This window comes from Caenorhabditis remanei, chromosome X (assembly GCF_010183535.1).
Source record: "Caenorhabditis remanei strain PX506 chromosome X, whole genome shotgun sequence".
Classification (NCBI taxonomy): domain Eukaryota; kingdom Metazoa; phylum Nematoda; class Chromadorea; order Rhabditida; family Rhabditidae; genus Caenorhabditis; species Caenorhabditis remanei.
The window spans coordinates 16,015,342-16,040,689 of NC_071333.1; the positions used below are offsets into that span (position 1 = coordinate 16,015,342).

General features: G+C 38.5%; 12 protein-coding genes across 12 annotated transcripts; 6 read left to right on the forward strand and 6 right to left on the reverse strand.

Annotated features, from left to right (window-relative positions):
- Positions 1 to 123: 123 nt before the first annotated feature.
- On the reverse strand, positions 124 to 538 carry GCK72_025204 (uncharacterized protein; the record flags this gene model as incomplete). The annotated part of the gene is made up of 2 exons (XM_053736236.1): positions 124 to 298; positions 471 to 538. The coding sequence occupies 2 exons, from the start codon at positions 536 to 538 to the stop codon at positions 124 to 126; spliced, it is 243 nt and encodes an 80-aa protein (XP_053579802.1).
- A 1,020-nt stretch (positions 539 to 1,558) lies between these two features.
- Positions 1,559 to 3,862, reverse strand: GCK72_025205 (uncharacterized protein; the record flags this gene model as incomplete). The annotated part of the gene is made up of 10 exons (XM_053736237.1): positions 1,559 to 1,663; positions 1,715 to 1,777; positions 1,826 to 2,110; positions 2,159 to 2,275; positions 2,323 to 2,379; positions 2,432 to 2,542; positions 2,589 to 2,882; positions 2,929 to 3,219; positions 3,267 to 3,577; positions 3,625 to 3,862. The coding sequence occupies 10 exons, from the start codon at positions 3,860 to 3,862 to the stop codon at positions 1,559 to 1,561; spliced, it is 1,872 nt and encodes a 623-aa protein (XP_053579803.1).
- A 749-nt stretch (positions 3,863 to 4,611) lies between these two features.
- On the reverse strand, positions 4,612 to 4,954 carry GCK72_025206 (uncharacterized protein; the record flags this gene model as incomplete). Its single annotated transcript, XM_003093357.2, has 2 exons — positions 4,612 to 4,716; positions 4,763 to 4,954. 2 exons carry the CDS (start codon positions 4,952 to 4,954, stop codon positions 4,612 to 4,614), a joined length of 297 nt encoding a protein of 98 aa, XP_003093405.2.
- A 1,022-nt stretch (positions 4,955 to 5,976) lies between these two features.
- Positions 5,977 to 6,354, forward strand: GCK72_025207 (uncharacterized protein; the record flags this gene model as incomplete). The annotated part of the gene is made up of 3 exons (XM_053736238.1): positions 5,977 to 6,024; positions 6,070 to 6,120; positions 6,175 to 6,354. The coding sequence occupies 3 exons, from the start codon at positions 5,977 to 5,979 to the stop codon at positions 6,352 to 6,354; spliced, it is 279 nt and encodes a 92-aa protein (XP_053579804.1).
- A 2,298-nt stretch (positions 6,355 to 8,652) lies between these two features.
- On the forward strand, positions 8,653 to 9,009 carry GCK72_025208 (uncharacterized protein; the record flags this gene model as incomplete). Its single annotated transcript, XM_053736239.1, has 3 exons — positions 8,653 to 8,697; positions 8,751 to 8,801; positions 8,854 to 9,009. The coding sequence occupies 3 exons, from the start codon at positions 8,653 to 8,655 to the stop codon at positions 9,007 to 9,009; spliced, it is 252 nt and encodes an 83-aa protein (XP_053579805.1).
- A 3,326-nt stretch (positions 9,010 to 12,335) lies between these two features.
- On the forward strand, positions 12,336 to 12,603 carry GCK72_025209 (uncharacterized protein; the record flags this gene model as incomplete). The annotated part of the gene is made up of 2 exons (XM_053736240.1): positions 12,336 to 12,371; positions 12,424 to 12,603. The coding sequence occupies 2 exons, from the start codon at positions 12,336 to 12,338 to the stop codon at positions 12,601 to 12,603; spliced, it is 216 nt and encodes a 71-aa protein (XP_053579806.1).
- Positions 12,604 to 13,729: 1,126 nt separating this feature from the next.
- Positions 13,730 to 15,056, reverse strand: GCK72_025210 (uncharacterized protein; the record flags this gene model as incomplete). Its single annotated transcript, XM_003093324.2, has 6 exons — positions 13,730 to 13,894; positions 13,949 to 14,023; positions 14,073 to 14,210; positions 14,260 to 14,397; positions 14,541 to 14,830; positions 14,876 to 15,056. The coding sequence occupies 6 exons, from the start codon at positions 15,054 to 15,056 to the stop codon at positions 13,730 to 13,732; spliced, it is 987 nt and encodes a 328-aa protein (XP_003093372.2).
- Positions 15,057 to 16,493: 1,437 nt separating this feature from the next.
- On the forward strand, positions 16,494 to 16,874 carry GCK72_025211 (uncharacterized protein; the record flags this gene model as incomplete). Its single annotated transcript, XM_053736241.1, has 3 exons — positions 16,494 to 16,541; positions 16,589 to 16,639; positions 16,695 to 16,874. The coding sequence occupies 3 exons, from the start codon at positions 16,494 to 16,496 to the stop codon at positions 16,872 to 16,874; spliced, it is 279 nt and encodes a 92-aa protein (XP_053579807.1).
- A 1,123-nt stretch (positions 16,875 to 17,997) lies between these two features.
- GCK72_025212 (uncharacterized protein) lies at positions 17,998 to 18,532 on the reverse strand (the record flags this gene model as incomplete). The annotated part of the gene is made up of 2 exons (XM_003093327.2): positions 17,998 to 18,096; positions 18,194 to 18,532. The coding sequence occupies 2 exons, from the start codon at positions 18,530 to 18,532 to the stop codon at positions 17,998 to 18,000; spliced, it is 438 nt and encodes a 145-aa protein (XP_003093375.2).
- A 676-nt stretch (positions 18,533 to 19,208) lies between these two features.
- GCK72_025213 (uncharacterized protein) lies at positions 19,209 to 20,376 on the forward strand (the record flags this gene model as incomplete). The annotated part of the gene is made up of 3 exons (XM_003093353.2): positions 19,209 to 19,283; positions 19,332 to 19,382; positions 20,200 to 20,376. The coding sequence occupies 3 exons, from the start codon at positions 19,209 to 19,211 to the stop codon at positions 20,374 to 20,376; spliced, it is 303 nt and encodes a 100-aa protein (XP_003093401.2).
- Positions 20,377 to 21,058: 682 nt separating this feature from the next.
- On the forward strand, positions 21,059 to 21,468 carry GCK72_025214 (uncharacterized protein; the record flags this gene model as incomplete). The annotated part of the gene is made up of 2 exons (XM_053736242.1): positions 21,059 to 21,290; positions 21,380 to 21,468. 2 exons carry the CDS (start codon positions 21,059 to 21,061, stop codon positions 21,466 to 21,468), a joined length of 321 nt encoding a protein of 106 aa, XP_053579808.1.
- Positions 21,469 to 23,563: 2,095 nt separating this feature from the next.
- Positions 23,564 to 24,820, reverse strand: GCK72_025215 (uncharacterized protein; the record flags this gene model as incomplete). The annotated part of the gene is made up of 7 exons (XM_003093345.2): positions 23,564 to 23,737; positions 23,780 to 23,944; positions 23,998 to 24,096; positions 24,145 to 24,330; positions 24,377 to 24,491; positions 24,562 to 24,677; positions 24,728 to 24,820. The coding sequence occupies 7 exons, from the start codon at positions 24,818 to 24,820 to the stop codon at positions 23,564 to 23,566; spliced, it is 948 nt and encodes a 315-aa protein (XP_003093393.2).
- Positions 24,821 to 25,348: the final 528 nt, after the last annotated feature.

Here is a 25,348-nt window from a genome sequence, read left to right on the forward strand (position 1 = left end):
GGGACGATTGGTTCTTGGAGCAAACATGTGTTCCAAACTTACAGTCTGCAAAGAAAAAATAAGTATTAAAAAATAATTATTAAAACGAACCACCAATCGGAACGCCGGTTGGCCAATTTCTCTTCATTGTCTGATTGGCTTTGAAGATCCGTTTTTCAATCCTTCTTGGCCATTATGCGATCGGTTCTTGCAGAGAACCCATTTTTCTTCTTTGCTATTTTTGGTTTCTTTTTTCAAGGATTCCTGGTGTTGTGATTTGATGGAGTGCTCTCTCGAGTGATATTTCGGGATGCGACTTCTGAAAAACAACCGATTAGTGTAAAAAATTACTGTTTCTGACAACACAACAGTTGGCAGCTTTGAAATTTCGCTTCTAAATAATTATTAAAACAAACCTGAAGTTGCTCCGCCAGTTTGACCAAATGGTCACGGCTAACTGATCCAATTGATTTTGAAGCTTACTTTCTCACCCATCCTTGTTGGCCGATGTCTCCATGGAGGTGTTTTCAACCTTCTTGACATTTGGACAAGGAGCCATTTTGAGAAGTAGATTCGTCTGAAAAGAGAACGATCGAAGAACGTTGAAAATGTAAAGAAAACTAATGTGAGGAGATTGTGAGCAAGGTTCTAGATCTGGTTCCGTCATTAACTACAAACACAGTAGAAAAGACAACTGATTTTCATTAAATATCTACGTTTGTTTTAATAAATTCTCAAAAACCAACTAACTATTGTGTAAGATGAAAATCAATAAAAATTCGTCTCATAAATGAGTGACCCAGAATATGATATTTTGAAGCTTCATTTTGTGAATACTGGTCAGCTTATTTCGAAACAAAAATCTTAAGTTCACCGATTAAAATAATGAACATGAGTTTAGTGAAGAAGAGCTTATGGAACTGTATAAAAATATTTCATATTACTAGCCGAACAAATTTCGGAATGGATGGCAAGTAAGGTTGCGGAACATAAAAAGGAAGAACATATTCTCTTTTTTTTTTTAAATAGAGTACGACGTTGTCTCCACTTATCTCACAATTAGCTTTTGTCAGTTATCGTCATTCATAATAAACATGCAGACAGCTCAATCAAACTTATAAAAAAGTTGAAACTGTTGAATAATAAAGGAATTTCGAAGAAGAAACAGCAGATAAGAAAAAAAACAAAAAACATTCGGGAGAAAAAAAAGAAAAAAGACTAGCAAGAAATACGGACTTCTCTATTGTTGCCGGTCAATTATCGATCGCGCAGCAAACGGTTTAGGGGCAGAGCGCACTTGCGCAACGCGTGGGCGAGAGCGCCGCGCGCAGGAGACGCAGAGATACGAGAGAATTTTTTACAACTTAAAACTCAGTTTTTCTCCAATTACAGCCCAGAAAAATAATTATTTTGATAGTGTTGCAAGCCGTTTTGTTGGCAAAATCGTGAACTTTAGTGGTATGAGAAATTTTATTAAAAAGATAGATAATTGTATAACTAATTCAACAGGTACCAAAAACAGATATTTACAAACAAAGAACATTACTTCAACAATTCAAAAGTATTAAAAGTGTTTCTGTTATTTCAAAACACTTTTTGTTAACAAGTCATTGATCTGTTTCAGAACTTCCGGATTTTCTTTCAATAGGTTTACGATTGGGTTCTGTTGCAGAACGTTGTTGGTCTGAAATTTTGTTAATTTAGAATCGTTAGTTTGGTAATTATGAAAACTAACTGTTGTCGGCAAATCACTTGATGAAAAAGAGAGTGGCGTTGCTGGTGGAACTTGCAAAGTGCTCTGAAAAATTATGGATATGATTTCGTTTCTAAACGCGAATGTTCTCACCAAAATGTTGGCTGCCGGTCCACTAATTCCAATGTTCTGCATAATGTGGTTATAATGTAGGAAGTTGGAAATGAAATCGTTAGGTGGTATTGTTCCAAAAGGAGGTGTAGATGGTACTGTAGCAAAGGGCGGTGCAGGTGGTACTGTACCACAAATCGGTGCAGATGAAACTGTACCCAAGGACGGTAAGGATGGTACTGTACCAAAAAGTGATGCAGAAAACTGGCCAACATCGTGAATTCGTTCTTCCTGTGCTTTCGTGTTTTGACGTTTTGGATTTTTCTTCTGGAAACGAAAATGAAGAAATAAAAAGAGGTTTATTCTGAAACTTACCAAATAAGGTGTTGATAGGTGTGGTTTTTTCGAATAATCTGTCACAATTTTTTTTGATATATGTGAGACGTTATCCTGTGTTTTGCTCATGTTTGAAATAGTCGTTAAACAATCAACCTGAAAATTAGTTTTAGAATCGCTATTCAAAACAACTTCAAGCTCACAACTGTCAGGTGAGGTGTTGATAGTGATGATATGGGACGTATCTGACTCAGGAATGGCTGAAAGTTTTGTAGTTCTTAAGTCTGATAATCACCATTATTGTAAGCTCACGTTGGAAACTGCTGGAAATATTCCTTTGCATGGGGAGATTTCTGGAGTTGGGAAGATTCTGGGTGTTGGAAACATTCCTGGCTGTGGTTCAAATGTAAGCGGGAGTCTGCTCTGTAAAATTCGTGAATGGAATCTGAAAGCGTAATTTTAATATTACCGTTTGTGGAAACGGACAGTGTTCTTCTGGATCAGAGGTTTGAAGCTTAATCTGGGGGCTAAACAACTCCGGATGCCTACTGATTCCAACCACTGGTGATGCTACAGATGTGGTATGTAGCGTTGGCGCCTGTTGGACAGGTTTTCTCAAAGTGCTCTCGTGGTCCAGTGTCTGATTCCTCGCATTGGACGCTGTTGGAAATACTCCTGAGGATGAGAAGATGTCGGGAGTTGGAAAGATTCCTTGTGTTGGAAACATTCCTGGCTGTGGTCCAAATGTGAACGGGAGTCTGCTCTGTAAAATTTGTGGATTGAATCTAAAAGTGTGGTTCTGATATTACCGTTTGTAGGAATGGAGGGTGTTTTTCTGGATCAGAGGTTTGATGTTCCACCTGAAACAACTCCGGATGCCTATTGATTCCAACCACTGGTGATGCTACAGATGTGGGATGTAGCGTTGGTGTCTTTTTTACAGTTCTTCTCAAATTGCTCTCGTGATCCAGTGTCTGATTTCTCGCAATTGACGCTGCTGGAAATACTCCTGAGGATGAGAAGATGTCTGGAGTCGGGAAGATTCCAGGTGTCGAAAATTTTTCTGACTTCCGTCCAAATGTGAACTGCGGGAGTCTGCTCTGTAAAATTTGTGGTATTGAATCTAAATGCGTGGTTCTGATATTACCGTTTGTGGAATTGCAGCGTGTTTTTCTGGGTCAGGGACTTGAAGTCCAACCTGAGAGCTAAACAACTCCGGAACCCTGCTACTTCCAACCACTGGAGATGATACAGATGCAGATTTTTCGATAGATCTTCTCAAAGTGTTCTCGTAGGCCCGTGTTTTATCCCTCATAAACCGAATTGCGGGATATAACTCCCACTGCTCGAGATAGCCTTCCATATTTGCTGGAAGTATACTCTTCTCAACAACCGCCCTATGAATGAGTTTGAAAAGGCATGAAGTGGCAACTTTATATAAAGAATCTATATCGTCGACTGGAAAATTGAACTGTTTTCTTTCTTTTTTTTAAGTGAAAACTTACTTTTTAACAGTTTTCCTGTCATCTTGCATATTTCGACTCCCACCATTCGATACATTTCGTTTTGGTCACTCGAACGATGAAGCTGTTTTCCAATTTCTTTAATAATCATAAGTTGAGTTGCCGTATCTTCATTATCCAACTTATGAAAGTAATCCGGTTGAATATTATTATATTCCTCTATAGAAAAATCTTCCAATGTGCGGATTGGAAGTTTTGAGGCGTGCACTGGGAGCACCATCTTCCAAAATTTTTTTTTCTCTGAAAAATCCGTATGAAATTAACTAATGGCTTGAACGAAAAAAGAGAAGAATCAAAAACGAATGTTATACGGATAAGAGAAGGTGTAGTAACACCACTTTCTTTAAAAAATGAGAAAGAACTGAAAAATCAGAAAGGCCAAGTACTCTGACAATAATCTCATGAAAATCGAATAACATTGTAGTGACAGAATTTCTCAATTTTGGAAAATTTGAATTTGATCACATGTTTTGCTATAAAAAGATTGAAGATTGGTGTCTACCACAGGCTTTTCGAAATATATGATTGTCTATTTTGACTGATTCGTCAGACTCGCCATGAAACGCAGCAACCATAAAGAGCAAAGCTTTCGAGTTGGGTGACGGAGGGATCTGTCCACTCGTAAATAAACTCAAGACCATGAGTTGAAAAAATCAAAAATTACTACGCTGGTGTCTGCAGAGATCTGTTTTATTTAGAATTTGGAAAAAGAAGAGATAGATTGTGAGAGAAACGAGGAAGAAGCTTAAATTTCCGAAATAGCATTTGAAAGAAATAAAGAAATAAAAACGGAAGGTATGATTATTATGAGAGGGAGGGACGGGGTGAGTTGGGGTGATAATTGAAATCAGCAGGTAAAGTGATATGAAGGGGGGGGGGGAGAGCTAAACAGACTGAGAGTAAGAGTGATTATTCAGTTGAATTATAACATAGAGCGAAGGAAAGTCTATAGGGACATGGAGTTGGTCATTAGTTGTTGTTTCTGTCTATAGCTTGCTGATCAACTCCGAGCTCCATTGGTTCCTCTACTTGATCTGCTTCTGCAACTGGTTGCTGGGCTTGGTCTTCCCTATTCTGAAAAATAAAACACTGAAGACGCAGTTAAAAACCAAGCTCTTACGTCTCGAATAACCATACGCTGAAGCATCTGATGTGCCTGCTCTGCTTCTTCGCGACGACGGCGTAACTCTTCAGCAACTTGCGCCATGGCTAGTTGGAGTCGCTCTCTTTCCTCTTCGGCCAAAAGCAACTGGATCTGAAGTTCAACGTTAGTGTTAGACTTGATATCCTTGGCAAGTGGGTGCTCCATCATTATGCCTAAAACCAACAAAAACGTGAAAATATATCGAAATTCGATGATGAGAATAATTCAGTGAAACGGAAAGTGAAAGGAAAAGAGGCAGGCGTGATACCTAAAAACAGAGAAGAGAGTGGAGAGAAGTTGGAAGAATAGCTGGTCAGTCTGTACTAATGAATGGAGTATGTTGAGATTAGATATGCACATTCACATTATGGAAAAGAGACACAGACATTTTCATGTGTGGTCTACGCCTAATGTTGGTAAATTGCGAAATGAAATGGGATTAAAATGGGTGGATGAGATTTCTATTCAAAGTCCTACCTCTTGCATTTGAACTGGAATTCAGACAATTTAAAATCATCGTATTTAATCACTTCTAGATTGGCGAAAAGAACGTCCAGAAAACCTCAACATTTCTCTGAGAGTTAGTTAAAAACATGATTGCATGCCGTTGAAATACAGTGTTTACGGTATACTACGATTCACTGCAGAGTTTTGGATGGAGCCAAAATGTCAAAAATGGCGAACTGTTTCTAAAAATTTTGCATCTGCCTGACTTGTATCAAGTCAGATACCTAGAATCCACCGAGACACGTTTTCTGAAAAGATTTTGGAATGACAGCGCGTTACGAGCCTCTTGCTCTTATTCAGAATTGGCTCGGATCACGAATAATCACTTCTTCTTCCTTTGATCCCAATAAATTGTAGTCGTGATACTCATGAACTACGACGGAAACAAATTTACCATTCTTCCAGAACATAAACAAAGAAAAAAGAACCAAAAAGTCTATGCAATGAGTCATCGGAAGAAACAGATCGATGCAGCGTACAAGTCCGCAGACATTTGCGTACCAGCACTTCAAACTCCACCCATTCAGTGCGACACAGCTTCGGCAGATGGTCTTTCTACAAACCACTGGTACTTTCCTATAGGCATTTCATGCTTTATTTTCTGTTTTCCTTTCTTAAAAATAATCTGTTTGGACGAAATAGCTGGAATTTACAGATTCATTTGTGATCCACTCTCGCACGAAATGGCCGAGCAAAACCAACCCAATACCAATATCACCGATTTTGAGCGGGTAAGAAACTTTAATATGTCTTTTCACATCAAACTTTTTTTCAAGAATGCTCTTCAACACATCGTCCATACCATCCAACAGTACCGCATTCTTCTCGTAAGTTTAATTCTGCTTTGAAATACATTACGCAGCGAACACGTTGGTTTACAGGCGGGTCGTATTCACGGGCTCGAAGAGTACCAGGCGCTCCTGGACACCGTGGAGGACATCTCCGAAGAAGTCATTCGACTTGGAGAACTTCCAGCATCCGAAGCGGCTAGAGCCCTCGTGGACCTCTTGTTCGACGAGTTATTCGATATGATGCAAATTTTCATTGAACTTTTGAATTAAATTTTGACTCTGCTTTTTTATCACTTTTTGTAAGTACCAATAAACTGTAATCATACAAAACTCTGTGCTATCTCGATGTAAATGCCAATGATTCATGAATAGAAGGTCACGGCTATGCGGCATATCCACTTTTCCATCACGAGTATGGTGTCCGTTTCTCTTCTCCATTGCAATATCACACGGAAGAGGCAATAGGCAAATTTCTCTCTAACTCACTGGAGGCGCCGGTTGTCTTCCCGAAGGAAATCTGCGAATAGCTGCATGTACTCGGAGACAATGACAAAACAAGAAAAAGGGGAAACACGTGTTTACTGTATGTCGGGAACTCTTTGCTTTTAAGACCTTGAAAATGGAACATTGGGTTTAATTGTAAAAACATTAGAAATTAGTTCATTGTGAAAATGAACAAAATCTACAAATATCAAATATATATCAAAAACAGATGTGGCCATCGATGGACTCAGCGAAAGAAGTTTTTGTGTGGGGCCAAAAGAAGCATGATTTACTGAATCTTCTATAGTCTTTCAATTGTTGAAAAATTTAGGAATTTAGGATATTATTCTGTTTAATTATAAAATAAAGCAGAGAAAAATCTATAAGGACGTAGATGTGCTGATCAGTCGTTGATTGCATTTTTAGTTTTGCCTTGTTGACCATCTACAACAGTTTCTACATCTGATATTGCTCTGACGAAGCTTGCTCATAGTTCCCAATCTGTGACCTTTTTTTCATGATCCTGAAAGGAGAAAATATGCGGCTCTATTCCAGTTTAGATGTCCTTCAAAAACTTGAACGTCCCGACGTCCCTTAAAACACTTAGACGTCCATTGAAACATTTAGACGTCCTTTGAAACATTTAAACGTCCTTTCGGATCCCAAAAATGTTCAAGAATGTTTAAACGTCCTTTAAAACATTTAGACGTCCCAAAAAACGTTTAGACGTCCCATTAAATATTGAGACGTCGCTTGAAGTCCGAAAATTGGGTTTTAAATAATAATACGTCCACAAAACATTTAGACGTCCCAAAAAACATTTAAACGTCCCAAAAAATGTTTCGACGTCCCTTCAACACTAAAAGTCACTGAAAGTGTTCAAGGGACGTCTAAATTTTTTTGGGACGTTTAAATACTTTTTGGGACGTCTAAATGTTTTGTCGGACGTCTAAATGTTTTTTGGGACGTCTAAATCTTCAAAACTGTATTTAGGGACTTCAAGGGACGTCTAAACATTTTAAGAATCGAAAAAGGCTGTGAGTTCAAAAAACAATCACGAAAGGATGTAGGGGAGGTCAAATCTGGAAACTTGCTATGAAATTACAAAGAGAATAGGGACACCTAAAAACAAGGAATTCAAACTCCGACTCTTTTTCTGTACAGTTCGCCCAACGGTTTTGACAGATTATTTTATTTCCAACCATGAAGGCACTTTATTTTTTAAAGTGTTGTGACTAGAAAGAAATCACAGCGCGAGTAGCTTTATCAAGAAGCTTGGCAGTGATGTCCAAATAGTTTATAGTTGCGACAGGAGCAATAGGTGCGGGGACTTGAGGTCCATGAAAACATGAAAATCAGCAGCGGATGAGGGGTACTGGATCAGCGGGTCCGCAATTTGAGGCATATCAGGAAGGTGTTCGCAAGAATCGGCCAGTGCGAGAGCCAATTTGTTCTGTCTAGAATAGATGATTGCCCCACGCAGCTGATTGAGCAGTGAGGTGAGGGTAACAACTCGATCATAAAGATTTTTGTAAGCATTATGGGGCACAAACTGCCGTGGGGAATCCTCTTCAGAAAAAAGTCTGCTTCCGTTTGGGAGCAGGGCGATTGCACGTCATTTTTGGTGGTTGTTGTTCCCAATCTGCTCTTTGTAATTCTGGAAGAAAAAATCAGCTCTCTCATATGAATATTAACATTGTTTTGGAGGATAACAGTGTCCCATCACTTTTTCATCAAAAGAAAATTTTTCTTTCAATGGAATGCAGCTGTTATCACATAAAGAAATACGTTTACTACTCTTCTAAAACATAAACAAAAAATACATAACCGACTCAAATTCTATGACGTGAGTCATAGAAAGAATCAGATCAATGGAGCGTACATGCCCGCAAGCGTTTGCGTACCAGCAATAAACACTCCGTCCCTCTCCCAGTTCTGTGCGCCCTACGGTTTTGACAAATTGTTTTTCTACTAACCCTACGGGCTTTTTACAATTCATTTTCTGTTTCCCTCTCTTTCAGTTAACTTTTTGGGAAAAAATAATTGAAAATTTCCAGGTTTTGTTGTGTTCCTCTCTCGAAAGAAATGGCCGAGCAAAACGTCAATGCAGAGGACAAAGATAGACGGATGGTAAGAAACTTCCCATATTCGATATCTTCTCACAACACCCATTCTTTTTCAAGGTTGTTTCCCGAATTATGGTCGAAACCATCAGACGTAACCGCATTCGCCTGGTGAGTTTAATACAGACTGTGAAAGTTTATGAAACAAGCGAATGATTTTCAGACTGAGCTTTTTGGCGGAGTCGTTGATAACCAGCAGTTCTTGGAACACGTGGTGGACCTTGCCGTGGATGTTATCAGATTTGCCGAGCAGCCAGTGTCCGCTGAGGGAGTGGAACTTTTGGACGATCTTCAACCACTTGCTCCAAGTGGTAAATAATATCATTTATCTTCTTGATTATGTTGTGGTAATCATTCCTGTCTCTTCAAGTATTAATGAACTGTTGTCATTCAAACTATCTGTTCTACGTTTGTAAGTGCATATGATTCAAAAACAAAATCCACGGTTATTCTGCGTATCCACTACTCTTACTGCTCTCTTCTCTCGAATCAATTTTTGGTTTTGTTTCCCAAATTCTGGCGAGTCGACCGTTTCTCCACTGCATCCCACACACATCGAAGAGGCGATAGGGAAATTTCTCTCTAACTCGGTGGACGCGCCGGTCGTTTTCTAGAAAGAAATTTGCAAATAGCTGCATGCACCACTCGGAGACGACGACGGAATGAAAAGAGGGCAAAAAAGTGTTAACGGTGTGCCGGGAACTATCTGCTTGTGGCCCCGAATGCGGTTGTCTCTAGATGCCAGAGAGACCTTGAAGTCGAAACTGCTACGAAAGAAACATTGATTTATTGTAATAGTGAACAACATTCAAAAACATAATTTAGTAGTAGAGGCGTAGAGACCACGGGAGGACTAGAAGTCCTCGTAGTACCGCAAAAAACTGATTGTTATGAACAATTCAAGATAGAACTTACAATCGAGATAGGCCGTGAGTTCAAAAGAGAGTATGTAGGCGGCCTGTCAAATCTGGAGACTTGTTCTAAAATTACAAACCAAATAAGGAGACCAGAAATTAAGAAGAGCAGGAACTTCGAGCAGTTCAATATACAAATAAATAGGTCTTCACATTTAAATTGACCTGAACGCAAATCTAGACTTGTTCGCCAATTATTAGCTCAGTTCTGTACTGCTATTAGAGGAAATCAGTTTTATTAGAAATTCGGAAAGAGAGTATGAGTATGATTATTCAGTTGAATTATACGGTATATGTAGTAAAGAAAAGTCTATTGCGACATGGATGTGGTTATCAGTCGACATTTGTTTTTGTAGTTTTGTCGTGTTTTCATCACCGACGTTCATTGGATCCTCTATGTGATCTCCTTCGGAATTGGAATTCTCATGGTTCATCTGCTCTTTGTAACTCTGAAAAAAAAACCATCAGCTTTCTGGTATGTTTTTTAATATCGTTTTGGCATTATACTTCATCGAATGATATGCTTTATTCCAGTAGAATGCAGACAAATTCTATGAGCGTACACGCTCACATGCGTTCGGCTACAACCAATTCAAACTCCGCCTCTTTTTTGTTCAGTGCGCTCAACAGTTCAGACAGATGGTTCTTCTTCCCATCATATAGGCTTTTTACAATTCCATTTCGCTTTTCCTCTTTTTCAAGTAACTAGTTTGGATAAATAGTGAAAATTTCCAGATTCCCTTGTGTTTCTCTCTGGAAACAATGGCTGAGCAAAACGTTGATGCAGAGGGCAGAAGAAGACAGATGGTAAGAAACTTATATATAACCTATTCTCCGTAAGACTCGAGCATCACCCTGTATGTAGGGGCGTAGAGCCCACAGGTGTGATAGTGTTTACCCAGTTTGTGTGCATGTACTATGGGTCTTTGGTAACCCATATGCAAAATTTTGGTGCCCACCTACCGGTCCCTGGGTTACTGTAGGTGCTCAAAGGTGCAAAACTTAAATTTTTTCTTTCAAGTCGTAGAAGCCCAATTTTTTTAGTGTAGTTCATAAACATTTATAATAATTTTTCCACAAAGTTTCAAAACATTTCATAAAAATTTTGTCGAGTTATTCGCAAAAAACCAATTTTTTGGAGCATTTTTTCTGTATTTTCAAAAATTTCGGTTCTTAAAACAAAAATCCCCCCCGGCAAACTTCATTTAAAACAAAAGTCTTTTGATGATTTCACAAACAAAACATATTTGAATAAATTTTAAGTCTTCGCAGAAGTCGAAAAGAGTCCATGTAAAGTACTGAAATTTTCAAAACTAAATATTAGTTAATTTTCTTTATGAAAATAAATAGGGCACAATTTTCTGAACATTTTTTGTATTGCACTTCTTTTAATAACTTTATTACATCCTGCTCAAATTTTGAGTTTTTGTCAAAAAAAAATTTTTTTTTCAAATTTTTTAAATGTTAAGCTTTAATGATGATGATAGTTTTATTGAGCCAAAACCTAGGAAATTGCTTTAAATATGTGTTTTTGTTCTTTCTGAGACTAATGTGTGAGCTGGGAGTAGTTTTTCCTTTTTTGTTAAGAAGAGGGACCTCCTTTTTTGTATCAAGGTAATGACCCAGAATGAAACGCAAGATCGTTGACGATACTTTATCATAAGATAAACCTTAAAGAGATTAAAACTTAATAATATGTTTTAGGAGTAACAACTCCGCTTCCAGAAAGTTGCATACACTTTTCACTTTTGGAGCGATTTTTTGGTGGAGTCACTTTGAGACATTGTAACTTTGTTTATTTTATAGGATTTCATTAAATTTTGACTGTGGTGAAATGGTGATAAAGTTGGCTACAAAAAAGCTAATTGGACCAATCTATCAAAACTGAAACCGGGAGAGATACGGCTCATAACATGAAAATTGACAGTACTCGTGAAATCAGAAAATGGCATCTTTCGAAAAAAGGTCTCTCGTTGAATGAAATGCACTTATATCTTTCAAAACGTCCCATTATGCATTTTAAGGACTTATGGGTCTATTCACAAGATAGCAGTAAAGCAAAAAACTGCTTTTCAAAAAATGTTGAAAATTATCATTTTTTTGACAAAAACTCAAAATTTTAGCAGGATGTAATAGAGTTATTGAAGAAAGTGCAATACAAAAAATGTTTAGCAAATTGTGCTCTATTCATTTTCATAAAGAAAATTAACTAATATTTAGTTTTGAAAATTTCAGTACTTTACATGGGCTCTTTTCGACTTCTGCGAAGACTTAAAATTTATTCAAATATGTTTTATTTTTAAACTCATCAAATGACTTTTGTTTTAAAGAGAGTTTGCCGAGGGGGATTTTTGTTTTAAGAACCGAAATTTTTAAAAATATAGAAAAAATGCTCCAAAAAATTGGTTTTTTGCGAATAACTCGACAAAATTTTTTTGAAATGTTTTGAAACTTTGTGGAAAAATTATTATAAACGTCTACAAACTACACTAAAAAAATTGGCCTTCTACGACTTAAAAGAAAAAATTTAAGTTTTGCACCTTTGAGCACCTACAGTAACCCAGGGACCGGTAGGTGGGCACCAAAATTTTGCATATGGGTTACCAAAGACCCATAGTACATCATAATATGAAAATCTGTACCTATGGCACGCGTTGCTCGAGTCTTACAGAGAACACGTTATATGTCTTTCCACGGCACCCATTCTTTTTCAAGGGTTTTTTTCATAATCATGGTCGACGCCATGAGAAATGACCGCATTCGTCTCGTGAGTTTAACACAGATTATGAAAATTTATGAAGCAAGCGGATGATTTTCAGACTGAACTTCTTGGTGGACACGAGGAATTCCAGCAGCTGCTGGACTATGTGGTGGACATCGCCGTGGAAATTAACAGAATTGGACAGCTCCCGGCATCCAATGTGGGAAGAGAGATGGTGAACAACTACTTACACTACCTACGCGAGGTGGTAGACAATATCATTGATCTTTTGGGTTAGATTGTATCAATGATTTCTGTCTTTTCACATACTAATAAACTGTTATGATTCAAAATATATAATCTCTGTTTGAAAGTGCAGATGATTCATAAACAGAGAATCCACGAATATTCTGCGTATCCACCACTTTTAGTGTTCCTTTCCCTCGCATCGTTTTTTGGTTTTGTTTCCCAAATTCTGGCGAGTCGACCGTTTCTCTTCTCCATTGCAATATCACACGGAAGAGGCAATAGGCAAATTTCTCTCTAACTCACTGGAGGCGCCGGTCGTCTTTTCGAATGAAATCTGTGAATAGCTGCATGCACCACTCTGAGACAACGACAATAAGAAAAGAAAGCAAACAAGTGTTAACGGTGTGCCGGGAACAATCTGCTTGTGGCCCCAAACGTGGTTCTATCTAGATATGAAAGAGAGAGAGAGACCTTGAAGTCGAAACTTTTACGCAGGAAACGTTAGTTCATTGTAAAAGTAAACATGATCTTATGTTAGTAGATTTTTGTCCACGTAATGCGTTTCTCAGGACATTACTCGTGAAGCTCCAAGAAGAGAAACTTACAATTGAAGTGGGTGGTAACTTCAATAGACAATTTCCAAATGTCGTACCGACGTGTGGAGTCTGAAAATTTTTGCGGATGTGAATGGCCTCCACAATCAAACCTAATCACTAGACGTTTTACTCAACTATTAATTACATTCTTTCGCATTTTTACGAAAGGAAAACTCAAGCAGCAGTGAGCTATTTTATACGTTTATTTTGTCCCTTGCGCTCTGAATCGCCCCCCCCCCCTTTCTTCCCTTCCCCAAACAGTGGATAATTACAAACATTTATTACGAAAAAAAAGAATCGTTAACAGAAAAGTCGAAAAAAGGAAAAAACAGAAAAGTGAGTCGAAAAAGGTGAAACGATCGTGATGAAAACAAGTGAATGCGTGTCAGTCACTATTTCATCCAGAGATCAATTACTTTTTTAGAAACAAAAGAAGAATCAGAGAAAAAAACAAAAGAGGAAGTAGAAACAGATGAAAAAACAGAAGAAGAAACTGAAGAAGAAACAGAAGAAGAATCAGACTTTGAAGCAAAATATACCGTATTTTTTGTGATTAGCCGGTTGTATAGTTTTCCGTTCTTAAACGCCTCCATTGGATCCCTTCGCCATCTCGCTCCAGAATTTAAGGAGCGCGTCTTTCATGACACGCTCAAAGAGACCAGCACTGTTTGGGTGGAATGTGTTCACCACATTGGCGACTTGCACCACCTCCTGAACAGCCACATCGGCTCTTGATGGTCCGTTCTGAAACCATCTTCCATAGAAATAATCTTTGTTCGGAAATGTTAAGCAACATACCTGAACCGGACCAGCTGCGAGGACTCCAAAACTTCTGACGGTGGCTGCATTGGCTGGAGGTGGTAATCCATTTCGCTGTAAAGTAAATAAGTAAGAGTAATGCAACACAATTTGGAAATAGTACCATGATTGGAAGATGAGGGGTTTGTTGAATGGCTGCACCCTGAGGCAGTTGTGGTGCAGCACGCTTGGATGCGCGAGCTCTCGCCTGGACTCCTCCGAGAGCCGCTGTTGGGATGGACGGAGTCAAGAATCCATTTCCCTGGAAAGTTAATTCATGAGAGTAATAGAACTAAATCTGAAAGTGATACCATTCCTGATGCCGAAATGGGGATTCGTGGAGTTCCAGCACCTTGAGCCAGTTGTGGTGCAGAACGCTTGGGAGCGCGCGCTCTCGCCTGGGTTCCTCCGAAAGCAGCTGGCATGGTCGGAGTAGAAAGTCCATTTCCCTGAAAAGTGAATACGTCAGAATGAAACATCCAAATATGGAAATGAAACGATGCTTGGTGGGAAATGATCATTTGTGGGAAACCAACGAAAGTTCAGAATCGCTGTGAAGGGACCCAAAAAAAGGTTGAGGACAGTGTCTTACCAGGGGTTGAGGAGTCTGGTTCCGTTGGGCTCGCCTTTGTGCTGAGAGAAGCCGTCGAGCAGCTCTATTCCTGAGCTCCTCCTCCTCCTCCTCTTTTTTCTTTTCTTCTCTTTTCTTTTTTTCGAACCCTTTAAAGTCCTTGAATCGAAAGGCAAATGCCTTGTTGTATGGCCATGAGTGAAGCCACCACTGCATCACTTGATTCGATACATCGCTGGTAGCGATGGCCGAGTTGAGCAGCTTTCGATACTCGGTCTCGATTTTGGAAAGGACATTTTTCAGTATCGCTGCTGAAGATGAATACGTATTTTCTAAATTATCACTATATAACTTACGCGAGAATCTCTTCCCAATGCGAGCATAGACACCATCGCTCACTTTTGAGTACAACGAGGGGTCCGTCGATTTGGTCTTCCACAGTTTACCAATTTCTTCGAGAATCACCTTACGAGTCTCCACGTCGTCATCCTCCAAATTGGAGAAGTTCGACGGAGCAACTCGTTGTTGGGGGTTCATCGAGAATGGGTGGCGGTGAGTAGCGAACACCTTGAAAAAAAGGAAATTGGAAAAACAAAAGAACATTTGATAGGAGAAGAACAGAAGGGTGAAAAACTGGAAGAAACGGTGAGAAAGGAGAAGTGACCTTTTTATGCGGCTGTGAAATTAGAGAGAGGGACGCATCGAATATGATGTCGACAAGTTGTGCATGATTGGGAGGGAGAGAGAGAGAGAGAAAGAAAGCCAGCGGACGGGATCGTAAACGAAATTGTGAGCGAGATTAAAGTGTGGAGCTAGCAAGATAAGTAAAATAACGAAAATTGAACAACCGTGTCTTGCTCGACGCGGAACGTTTACCCTGACTGGTAGAAAAAGGAAAAGCAATTTTTGAAGAACTATCAATCGTTGGCGCACAAAAGACTGGTATCGTGCTAATTTTTGATGTAATGAAAATAAAGTTTTCCTAAACGCCTTGAAACGCCACTCAAAAATCAATGCTGTACGGAACAAATTCGAATCAAAGATAGTTTTTATGTCTTGTTATCCTGAGGAAACTTTCGGAACGTTCCAAAAACACAGAAAATTTAAAAATATTGAAATTGAAATTAGAATTCTGAAGATTCTGAAAGATTCAAGAAAATTCGACAAGAAAATAAGCGTGAGAAAGAATTCCTCTCCATTTTTTATGCGTTATGATAGAAGGAATAGACAAAAGTCGACTGGTGCGCTCTCTTTCTGCTGGTACCGCACTCCTCTCGATCGGTGTCCATTTCTTACTCAATTTTACGTATTGTGAATGTAATGTCGACTGCAATGTCAAATCGCGTGATAGCAAATGTACAAGTCCTCATGTCTAGACGAACAATTCGAAAAGTGCCCACGAGAAGAGAGAAAAACTTGTGACTCTGTTAGCTACCAGAACAAGTTCACGGTTTTCATTCACAACAGAAACGAGGAAACATGTTTTAGAAAAAAAGATGGAAATGAAAATTAAGTTTTATTGAGTTATTTGATGTTTTGTCACTTCTGAATGCACATTTCTTCGAAAGACATGTCATGGTTGGCTATATGCCAAACTGTGGGTATTCGATCCTCTACGACTTCGCTCAAAACAGACTAAAATCAAACGCGCCTCTCTATATTCTGAGCTTTTGTTTTTTACACATCTGTGAAACGCCTAGAAAATTAGAATCGCAAAAGTCTATGCAGTGAGTCACCGGAAGAAACAGATCGATGCAGCGAACAAGGCCGCAGGCGCTTGCGTACCAGCAACTCAAACTCCGCCCCATTTTCTGTTCAGTGCGCCACAGGTTCGACAGATGGTTTTCTACCAACCAATGACAATTTCCTACAGGCATTTTGTGTTTTATTTTCTTTTTTGCTTTCTTAAAAGTCATCTGTTCGGATGAAATATCTTGAATTTACAGATTAAGTTTTGTTCTCCTCTCGCAAAAAATGGCAGAGCAAAACCACCTCAATACCAACCTCAGGGACTTCGAGCGGGTAAGAAACTTGAATATTTTTTTTTTCATCAACCATTATTTTTCAAGGCTGCTCTTCAACAAATTGTCATAATCATCCGGCAGTACCGCAATCTTCTCGTATGTTTATTTTCCCTTTAAAAAAGTGTTTCAAAGCAAAAGCGTGGTTATACAGGGGAATAATATTCACGGGCACGAGATGTACCATGCGCTCCTGAACTTCATGGAAGACATCGTTGAGAGAATCAATAGAGTTGGAGAGCATCCAGAATCCGAAGCAGGCAGAGATCTAATAGACATCTACTTCGACGAAATATTCGAAACGATGCAAGTTTTCGATGGTCTTTTTGATTAAATTCTGACTTTGCTTTTCGGAAAATGTTTCCATAAATGCCTGTAAGCACTAATAAACAGATATCATACAAGAAAATGTGTCATTTGTGTGTTGATGCCAGTGGTTCATGAATTGAGAATCGAGAGCTAGGCTGCACATTCGCTTTTCCAAATCGGAATTCTGAAAGTTCGAGAAAAAAACAAGTGGGAGATACGAACCATTCCTCATTGTTTCTGTGTTATGATAGAAGGAATAGACAAAATCGATTGGAGCGCCCTCAATCTGCTGGCACCCACCACTTTCCTCTCGATCGGTGTGCGTTTCTCACTCAATTTTACGCATTGCGAATGCAATGTCGACTGCAACGTCAAATCTTGTGATACCAAATGTACAAGTCTTTATGTCTACACGAACAATTCGAAAAGTGCCTAGAAAAGAGTGAAACTTGTGACTTTGTTAGCTACCGGAACAAGCAGAAACGAAAAAACATATTCTAGAACAGAAATGGAACAGAAGGTGGAAGTGAAAATTATGTTCTATTGAGTTATTTGATGTTTAGTCACTTACGAATGCACATTCTTTCAAATGTCCATGGTTGGCACGATTCCGAGCATTCGATTTGTTACAATTTGGTTCAAAACTAATCCAAAATTCCTAATCAAACGCGCCTCTCTGTATCCTGTGAATCGCGCGGAAAACTTGAATCAGGTCCGCTTGTACCACTAAAATTCGAGTTGTGAAAAGTTGTGAAGACAAGATGAAACTCGAAAGATTTAATTGAAAAATACGATGAAAAATGAACTTCTTCAACTTTTTTCCTGTTGTATGATGAAAGGATTGCAGAAAAAGTGGGAGCAATCGAAGAAGCATTGGATTCACACCCATAACAGAACGTACATCCAATTTTACATACCAAGTAAGTGCATACAGTGGCGCTCTCCCCCTTATTTCTTCCCATACCGTTAGGTGTGTTTCGAATTTGCCTATTGCGATGACGTCTAACTTGGGTGGCCAGTGGCTATACCACTATTCTCTATGTCATGGTGTGTCTAAATTTAGACTTGCACTTTTTTGCCTCTAATGTGAACAAACTGTTTATGTCACACAAGAAAAACAGAACTTCCATATGAAACATGTATTTGAATTATTCCGGTTCCAGATGGTTTGATTTAGGTCCATATTTAGGTTTCGAAGATGGCTCGGTTGCTTCTGCTGGCACAATCGTTTGTGAGACTTGTGCGTGCTGAAAAATGAAAATGATAGATTTCTACGTAAAGAAGTTATGCAATTTTTCTCTAGACAGAAAATGATGTTATATAATATTTTTTCATAAGACTCACTCTATTCAAGTCCTCACTCCTTATTTGAAATAGTGTTGTACGCATTGACAGCATTATTTCTTCGAGATCTTTGCTCCATTTTTGGAGCAGTTTTTCATCTCCGCGAGCGAAGATCTCAGAGAGTCTCTTCATTACACTCTCTGCGACGGTACAGAGAGATTCATCAGATTTATGCAGCTCCACCCTCACCCTTGTGTCGAGAGACATTCCATTGTTGATTGCGGTTGCGCCTTTCTTGGTTTCAGCGTCCATTGTGGTATCCAATGAGTGATCGATCTTCTGGAGCTTCGATGCAACATTCTCCATATTTTTTCCGTGGCATCTCTTTTGTGCTCTCATCCTGAATCGAAACATTTTGTATAAAAATAGAAAACTCAGTTAAAACTATACAACGGAGAGAAAAAGTATGTATTGGATTGGTTATCGTAAAGAAGAAAAATAATTGGAAAATGGCAGTCAAGTTGAGTAGTGAGGCTGTTACTTTGACAGCTGATAACCGATAAAGAATGATAAAGAACAGTTTCCAGTCGCAGTTGTGTGATCAAATTTATAGTCGACAATTTTTTTTTCATTGAACTCTATTTTTGAATGTGACTGAGCGGTAATAACTTTTGAATTCATATTGAGCAAGTATGTGCCCCAAATTCTATTATCGTTTATAAAAAAAGTGTAGAAAATCAGAAACTCAACAAAACAATTAGTCTGTCGGGTGTTTTTAAGTACACCCCCTCTCCCGGTGCCGTGAATCAAAACATATTTCAGATTTTCAAATGCCGATTCTTTCTTTGTCCTTTTCACATTTCAAAGAGTGCCGCATCGAATTGCCACTCATACATCCGATATTCAAAAACAACTGTGTACTCGAGGGTGCGCGGTACAACTACCAGATGTTACTTCCCAACTCAACTACCCCGCCCAACTTTGGTATATGATTTCGCAGCTGGTGAAATAGTCTCATTGGCACATTTTCATTTCCACTTTCCATTTTCATTCGATTCGATTTGAAATAAAGAAGATGTCGACTATCAACGCCACTGTATGTAGTTCGATTAGTGGAGGAAATGGAACTACTCTCGATGCAATTCAAATGGTGGGTTTCTAGCTGTCTCTCTACCACTCTTATTTTCTTTTAATACAGATGAACGCCTGCAACAAACTGAACGAAGTGAAGCAGAAGATCAGTGAGGAGGTGAGTACATTCGGAAAAAGGGGCGAGGTAGTAAAAACAAACGGGATATATTTTGGATTTGTCTTATGCTTTATTACGCGTGTTTGACCTTCATAGTTGCTTAAGTGACACAACTTGACTAGATTTCCTAGCACCCAACCTTGAATGGTGTTGAACTAGAACAGACACATGTTTTGTATTTTTCCTTTTTTTCAAGGAAACTTCAAAAAGAGATAGCGGAAGGACTTTTGTTGTAATTCAGAAAGACAAATACTTCTCACATGGGATTAACTTGAAATCAGAATCGGCTGTTTGAAGTTTTCGTGGAAATTGAATTACTGCAAGAGATATTTACAATGTTTTCATTTCCCTTTACTGACAACTGACTGTGGTTACTGTTGATTGTGACTTACACTTTTTGTATGAATACTGTGTAAAACGTTCAATTTCAGAAAATCAACAGCTCCCCTGACTGGACCTATTTTGAAGAAATCATCACGAATTTCAAGTTTCTTTCGTTTTTTGTCTTTACCTCTTCAAGAAATATTTATGCAAAAAAGTTGTCAAGAACAGAAATATAGCTTCAAAGTTAATCTTCAATCCAAAAAATATTTTGTCTTATGAGACAATTATAAATGCTAGGTGCGCTCTTCAATTACCCCCAATCCACTAAAAACTATGATTTGCAATATAAAAACGAGGAATTTGCGGGATAGCCTGTTGGCCACGTTTTATGACGAGCCATAACATGGACACCGTTAGTACTGATTTCAATTGTTGTAATGCATATAGTTTAGGCAAAAATAGATTAGTCCACATTTTCATTTTACACTTCCAGAGAAAGGTCGGCATCTCTTCGAAAGTCTTCCCGATGCTCGAACAACAAAAATACTACCTTGCCCAAATAATCCGTATTGGAGCGGAACCCTATTCCACGGAGAACAGTTTTGTCGTCGCTAACAATTATGCATTTGTCCACCACCTGCAATCGAAAATCGACTGCATTCCAAAATGAATCTCTCCATTTTCGTTTTACTTTTTGCCTTTTTTTCTAACATCTCTTTCAACCTCAAACTGTATTCCTCTTTTCGCATCAATAAATAAATTTTCAAATATTCTTCGTGATATGCGTTGCATCAAAAACAATGGCCTCCCTCTTGTCTCTTCCATTTGAACACGTGCAGGCGCAATGAAAGCAGCTGGAGTTGAATTCTGCTCAAAAACAAGAGGAAAGATGTAGGATTCAAAGAAATTTTGTAGGAAGGGAAGTATTCAATTGGGACGAGTTTCAATTCGTATAGTAGTAGCACCTTCGTGTCCTGATCAAAGCACGTTTCCAGATGCATCTAGGAAATTCACATCTTCTATTTCTGGAATCAAAAGTTTGATTTATTGCGGTACTTCTAAAAGGGCACATCCAAAAGTACATATTCAGGGACAGAGTTCACTCTGTTTGTTCAGAAGTCGTATTCTGAAAGTCTTAAACCTACAATTATAACAAAAATTGGAGTTTTTCTGATCGTGTGAACGGAGAACTTTAAGAAGAAAATGTTACAGGAGCTTAGTACGAATGAGATCAAGAAGAGAATTCCGCGAGTCTGATTTCTAGCTCCGCCCCAAAAATTATCATATAAAAGCGGTCCCTAATCAGTAGAGGCATCAGTTGCCTCGCACTGCTTCATCCTCGAAATCTCCCAATGAAGGTCCTTCTTCTCGCCTTGATCCTTCTCCTTCCATTGGTCTTCACCGAGAATGATTTCTCAGCTGCCTTCGATGGAATCATGGATGGAGCCATGGACGGATACTACCGTCACCAGTACCCAGTGCTCTCTCGTCAACGGCGATATCTCGAGACTGCCAAGCAACGACGATGCGGAAGCAAGCTCATGGAGGCCGTCACTGCTGCATGCCAGCGTGGCTGCGAACCAGGTTAGTTAGTTTAAAGACAACTTCGTGTGGTGGAAAAATTATAGCCTAATAACACGCAAACGTACAATTTTCTCAATACTGTCTTTCAGGTTCCGGTGTCAGCCTCTCCACTCTTTGTTGCTCCGAAACTTGTAATTACCAAGACATACGATCGGTTTGCTGCATTGAGAAATTTTGAATGAAGCTCCGGACCAACCACTGGCACAATGACACAATGAACCATGTTGCTTAAATTCTCTTCTGTCGAAATGTTTTTCTCTCTTTTATTCTCATCACTCGAATTTCCATTGCTTTTAATTTTAATATTTGGTTATACCATCTTCTGGAATTACAGAAAATAAAGCAATTGTTAACTCTCCGAAGTAAAACTACTTTTTCAGATGGGATTGGGGAAAAAGAGATGAAATCGAAGCTCACACAGGGTTTACAGGGAATTTGTCTGGTCTCTCATTTCAGGTAAACTGGAAAACGTGTTTTGATTCTATTTGACATAATCAATGGAAAAAGACTGTTTAGAAATGTTTGGCGATTGTTTGGCAATTTTTGACACGATTTTCAAGCTTTCAAAAAATTTGATGAATTTCTGACCGTTTCATGCCTATCTCAGATCAAGATGGTAGACAGTAAAATTAGGCAAGCACCAAGGCGAGGTCTCCATCTTAAAAAATACTCTCCTTCACAGTAATTGGATATCTGAAAACAGACTTCAAAAGAATATTCGGCATTTTGAGGCTCAAACCGTCAAAAAGAAAAGAATGCCCTTTCAGACTTTTTCAGACCTTTGAGCCAAGCGTTCTCACGACGTCGTATAAGTTTTATCTCAGAACTTTTGACTTTTTGGACAGACCAAAGATATCAGTCTTTTTTTCACACAAATGCGGGCGTCAAACCAAAAGTGGAGCAGATTTTTAAAAAGTACATGAGCACTTTTTGTTCGACCAGAATTATTTTCCAGATTTCTTCAGCGGATGGACACCGCCTCAACCGGTACCCAAAAGTTCATGAGCACTTTTTGCTCGTTTTGCTGAAAATGTAACATCAATCAAAAAGGCAAATTACAATGTACATGGAAAAATTTGAATTTTAAAATTATAAAATAATTTCATAGTCAGTATAGGATGCAAAAAAAAGACTATACAATCATCATATGCACTTTATTATGGTGAAGTTCTAAGAATTCTGCAAAATTAGAGTCAACTCATAATGACAGCCGTCATTTTCGAAAACAGATGTTACAAATCAAAAGTATAAGTAGACTATTTGAAAAGATATATAAAGATTTGACGGAATTCATGGTTGGATAGTGTGACCATTGCTATTGTTAGGTAGTCGTAGATATTTCAACTTCTGCGATCTTTAGTATAGTAAAAAACATTACAAATTTGTGTATCAAAAAATGTTCCTGATACATAAGCTACGTGCAAAGACACATTCTGTCAGAAGACCGAATATCAGTAAATTCCACTTTTTCATTGTATCTGCGCGAGTTGTAAACGAAGCTCGTGTCCACTCTCCTTTTTTCACTGGGCTTCTTGCTTGATTGTTTGGAAGGAGCAATCTGGCAAGGTATCATATTTACCACATTCTGTTTACCCTGACCAATAAGAGAGATCAGCTCTCAGTCATCAGTGAAAAAGCAGTTGAAAAAGTTGAAAAAGACATGTGTTTTTCAAAAAATTTGATTTGTATGAATCCTCAGGTACAGTATTACTTTCTCAAAACAAACATTTAGAATTTTTCTTTTAGCTTCAAGTCGAGCGTCTGTGAGAAAATATTGGAATAATCCGTTTCCCACAACCTTTCCATTTCAAATGTTTTTATTCCTTTTGTCATGAGAGTGAAAATGTTTTGTATGACTGAAAGTCAAAAAGTCAACGGCCGATGTGAAACCCCCTTTATTTTTCGAAAATGTGTCAGAAATGTGATTAGAAAGTTTCAGTCATATCGAAAATTTAGAAAATATTACATATACTAGTAATCTTGCAAGCATTCCGGAACATGAGAGACAGTATTTATACGGTTGCGTAGAAACAAGGGGACTCGAAGAGAACTGTCTTCTGACGAATAGAGTCCTCGTGAAATTTGATGGGGTCCTCTTGTAAGCAGTGTCTTGAACACATTATTGCAAGTATTATAGAATTTATCATAATTCAAGTAGGGAGTTAAGAGTTCTCAATAAATGTGCATTTAAAAATAACAAAACGGTGGAATAACAATTGAACAGAGTAATTGAGATAGTTTGATTAAACAATAACAGACTGCAACCAACAAAGTTATGCAAATGTCGCATTTCCGAAAAGGCTGTTCTCCAATGATCTTGTCTTCTCCACAGCTTCAATGGCGCAGCTCATTCCTACAGTAACCAAGAACCCGATAAAGACCCAAACAATCTTGAAGACTTCAGAAATGGCCTCGAACTTTTCATTGGTCATCAGATCAACGAGGACCTAAAACAAGTTATAATTAGAAAGTAAACATAAACTTCTTACCTCCATGAATGCAATGTAGGTGATGGTTCCCGTGCTCAGACCGTTGAGGATGAGAAGGAAAGAGTCCATTGCTTGTGAAGGGGTGCCAGAGACCAGGAAATGACCAAAAAAGCATCCGATAGGGGTCATAATTGAATGGATGAACGATCCAAGCATGGAATGTTTCTGAAAGTATTAGATTTTGAAAAAAAACTGTTATTAGTTCGTTGATCGCTCACTTTTTGTTCATTCAATCCGGCTGCAGCAACGGAAAACGCCTCAAGGAGCTTGTGAAGAAGCATGGGAACAAAAAACTTTGTCATCTCCGTTTGGTCCGTCTGTAATAAACATAGACTTGATGAATCAATTTGAATTCTAAATATTACCTTGTATCCTAGTGGCAGTCCTTCGAACAGTGAGTGGAATGAGAGCAACATTGTGAAGAGAGCGTACTTCATAAGGGTTCCTTTTGTTTTCTCGACAACAACCACCGGGTTGTCACTGGCCTCCGTAAGCTCCTGGGACATTTCAATGTCTGAGTCGCTCACTTCCGGGTCGCTCTTCTTCCAGGCCTGAATTCAAAAAATTAAGTAAACGTTGATATTAATTAACTTTTACCCGGCTGACTGCATCGATGGTCATCATCATAAGGATTCCAAAAACACAGTGCATGTACGGGTTGATGAAGATGCTCACAGTTCCATACTTTTTGTCATACGCTTCGATCACAAGGCTGTAAAATTGGTATAAGATGAACAAACATCAAAATTTTAAGACTATCTGAACTTTCTCCATTTACTTACGGAATCTCGGGAATCATTATCATGAAGGTGACACCAAAGAAAATTCCAGCAGTCAAGCATTGGGCTAGAGTGGCAATCATTTTCGCTTGTTTTGATCCTGCACAAGCAGAAAAACACTAAAATTGAATTGTACTCTGATCTATATAAATGTTATACAAAAACTTACAAAAATGGTGGCTGCACCGGCGAGGAAATTGGAGGCAAAGAGCACCAAACACATTAAAAGCTTCCAGGCACCAATGTTTATGTCGAAATCCATTTTCATGGAAATTAGTTCTGAAAATCAAATATTATTCGAAAAGCTCAGAAGCTACAGGATGATAATGCGCAAAAATAAGTGAAACAAATGGCCGTCCATCGCTTGTAGAGCCCATCGTAAAAGAGAGGCCGTCATTACCCGCCTACGAAAATCGAATATGTGTACGTGCCGCTTTTTACTTTTGTCAGAACAGAACCGATTTGTAATACTCACATGGGAATGAAGACTATGTCTATCCAGTGAAAATTAAGGTGATATACACATATTGAAATATATGACTTAACTTCCATTTCAGAGACTTTTTCATGTTTTCAATTATTTAGTCCAATCTCATATCTAGTTTGATCAGTTATGATAGCTAGAAATGGTTCAATTCAAAAAATTCGAAAAATGGAATTATGTCTGCCTTTCTCTGGAAACTCGAAAGAGGCACGTAAAATTTTTATTTTGTTCTAGTTGAGGTATGGTCTATCACCCAGTAATACACCTTGGGTCCTTTCCAAGTCAGAATTTGAATGAACTGATTGG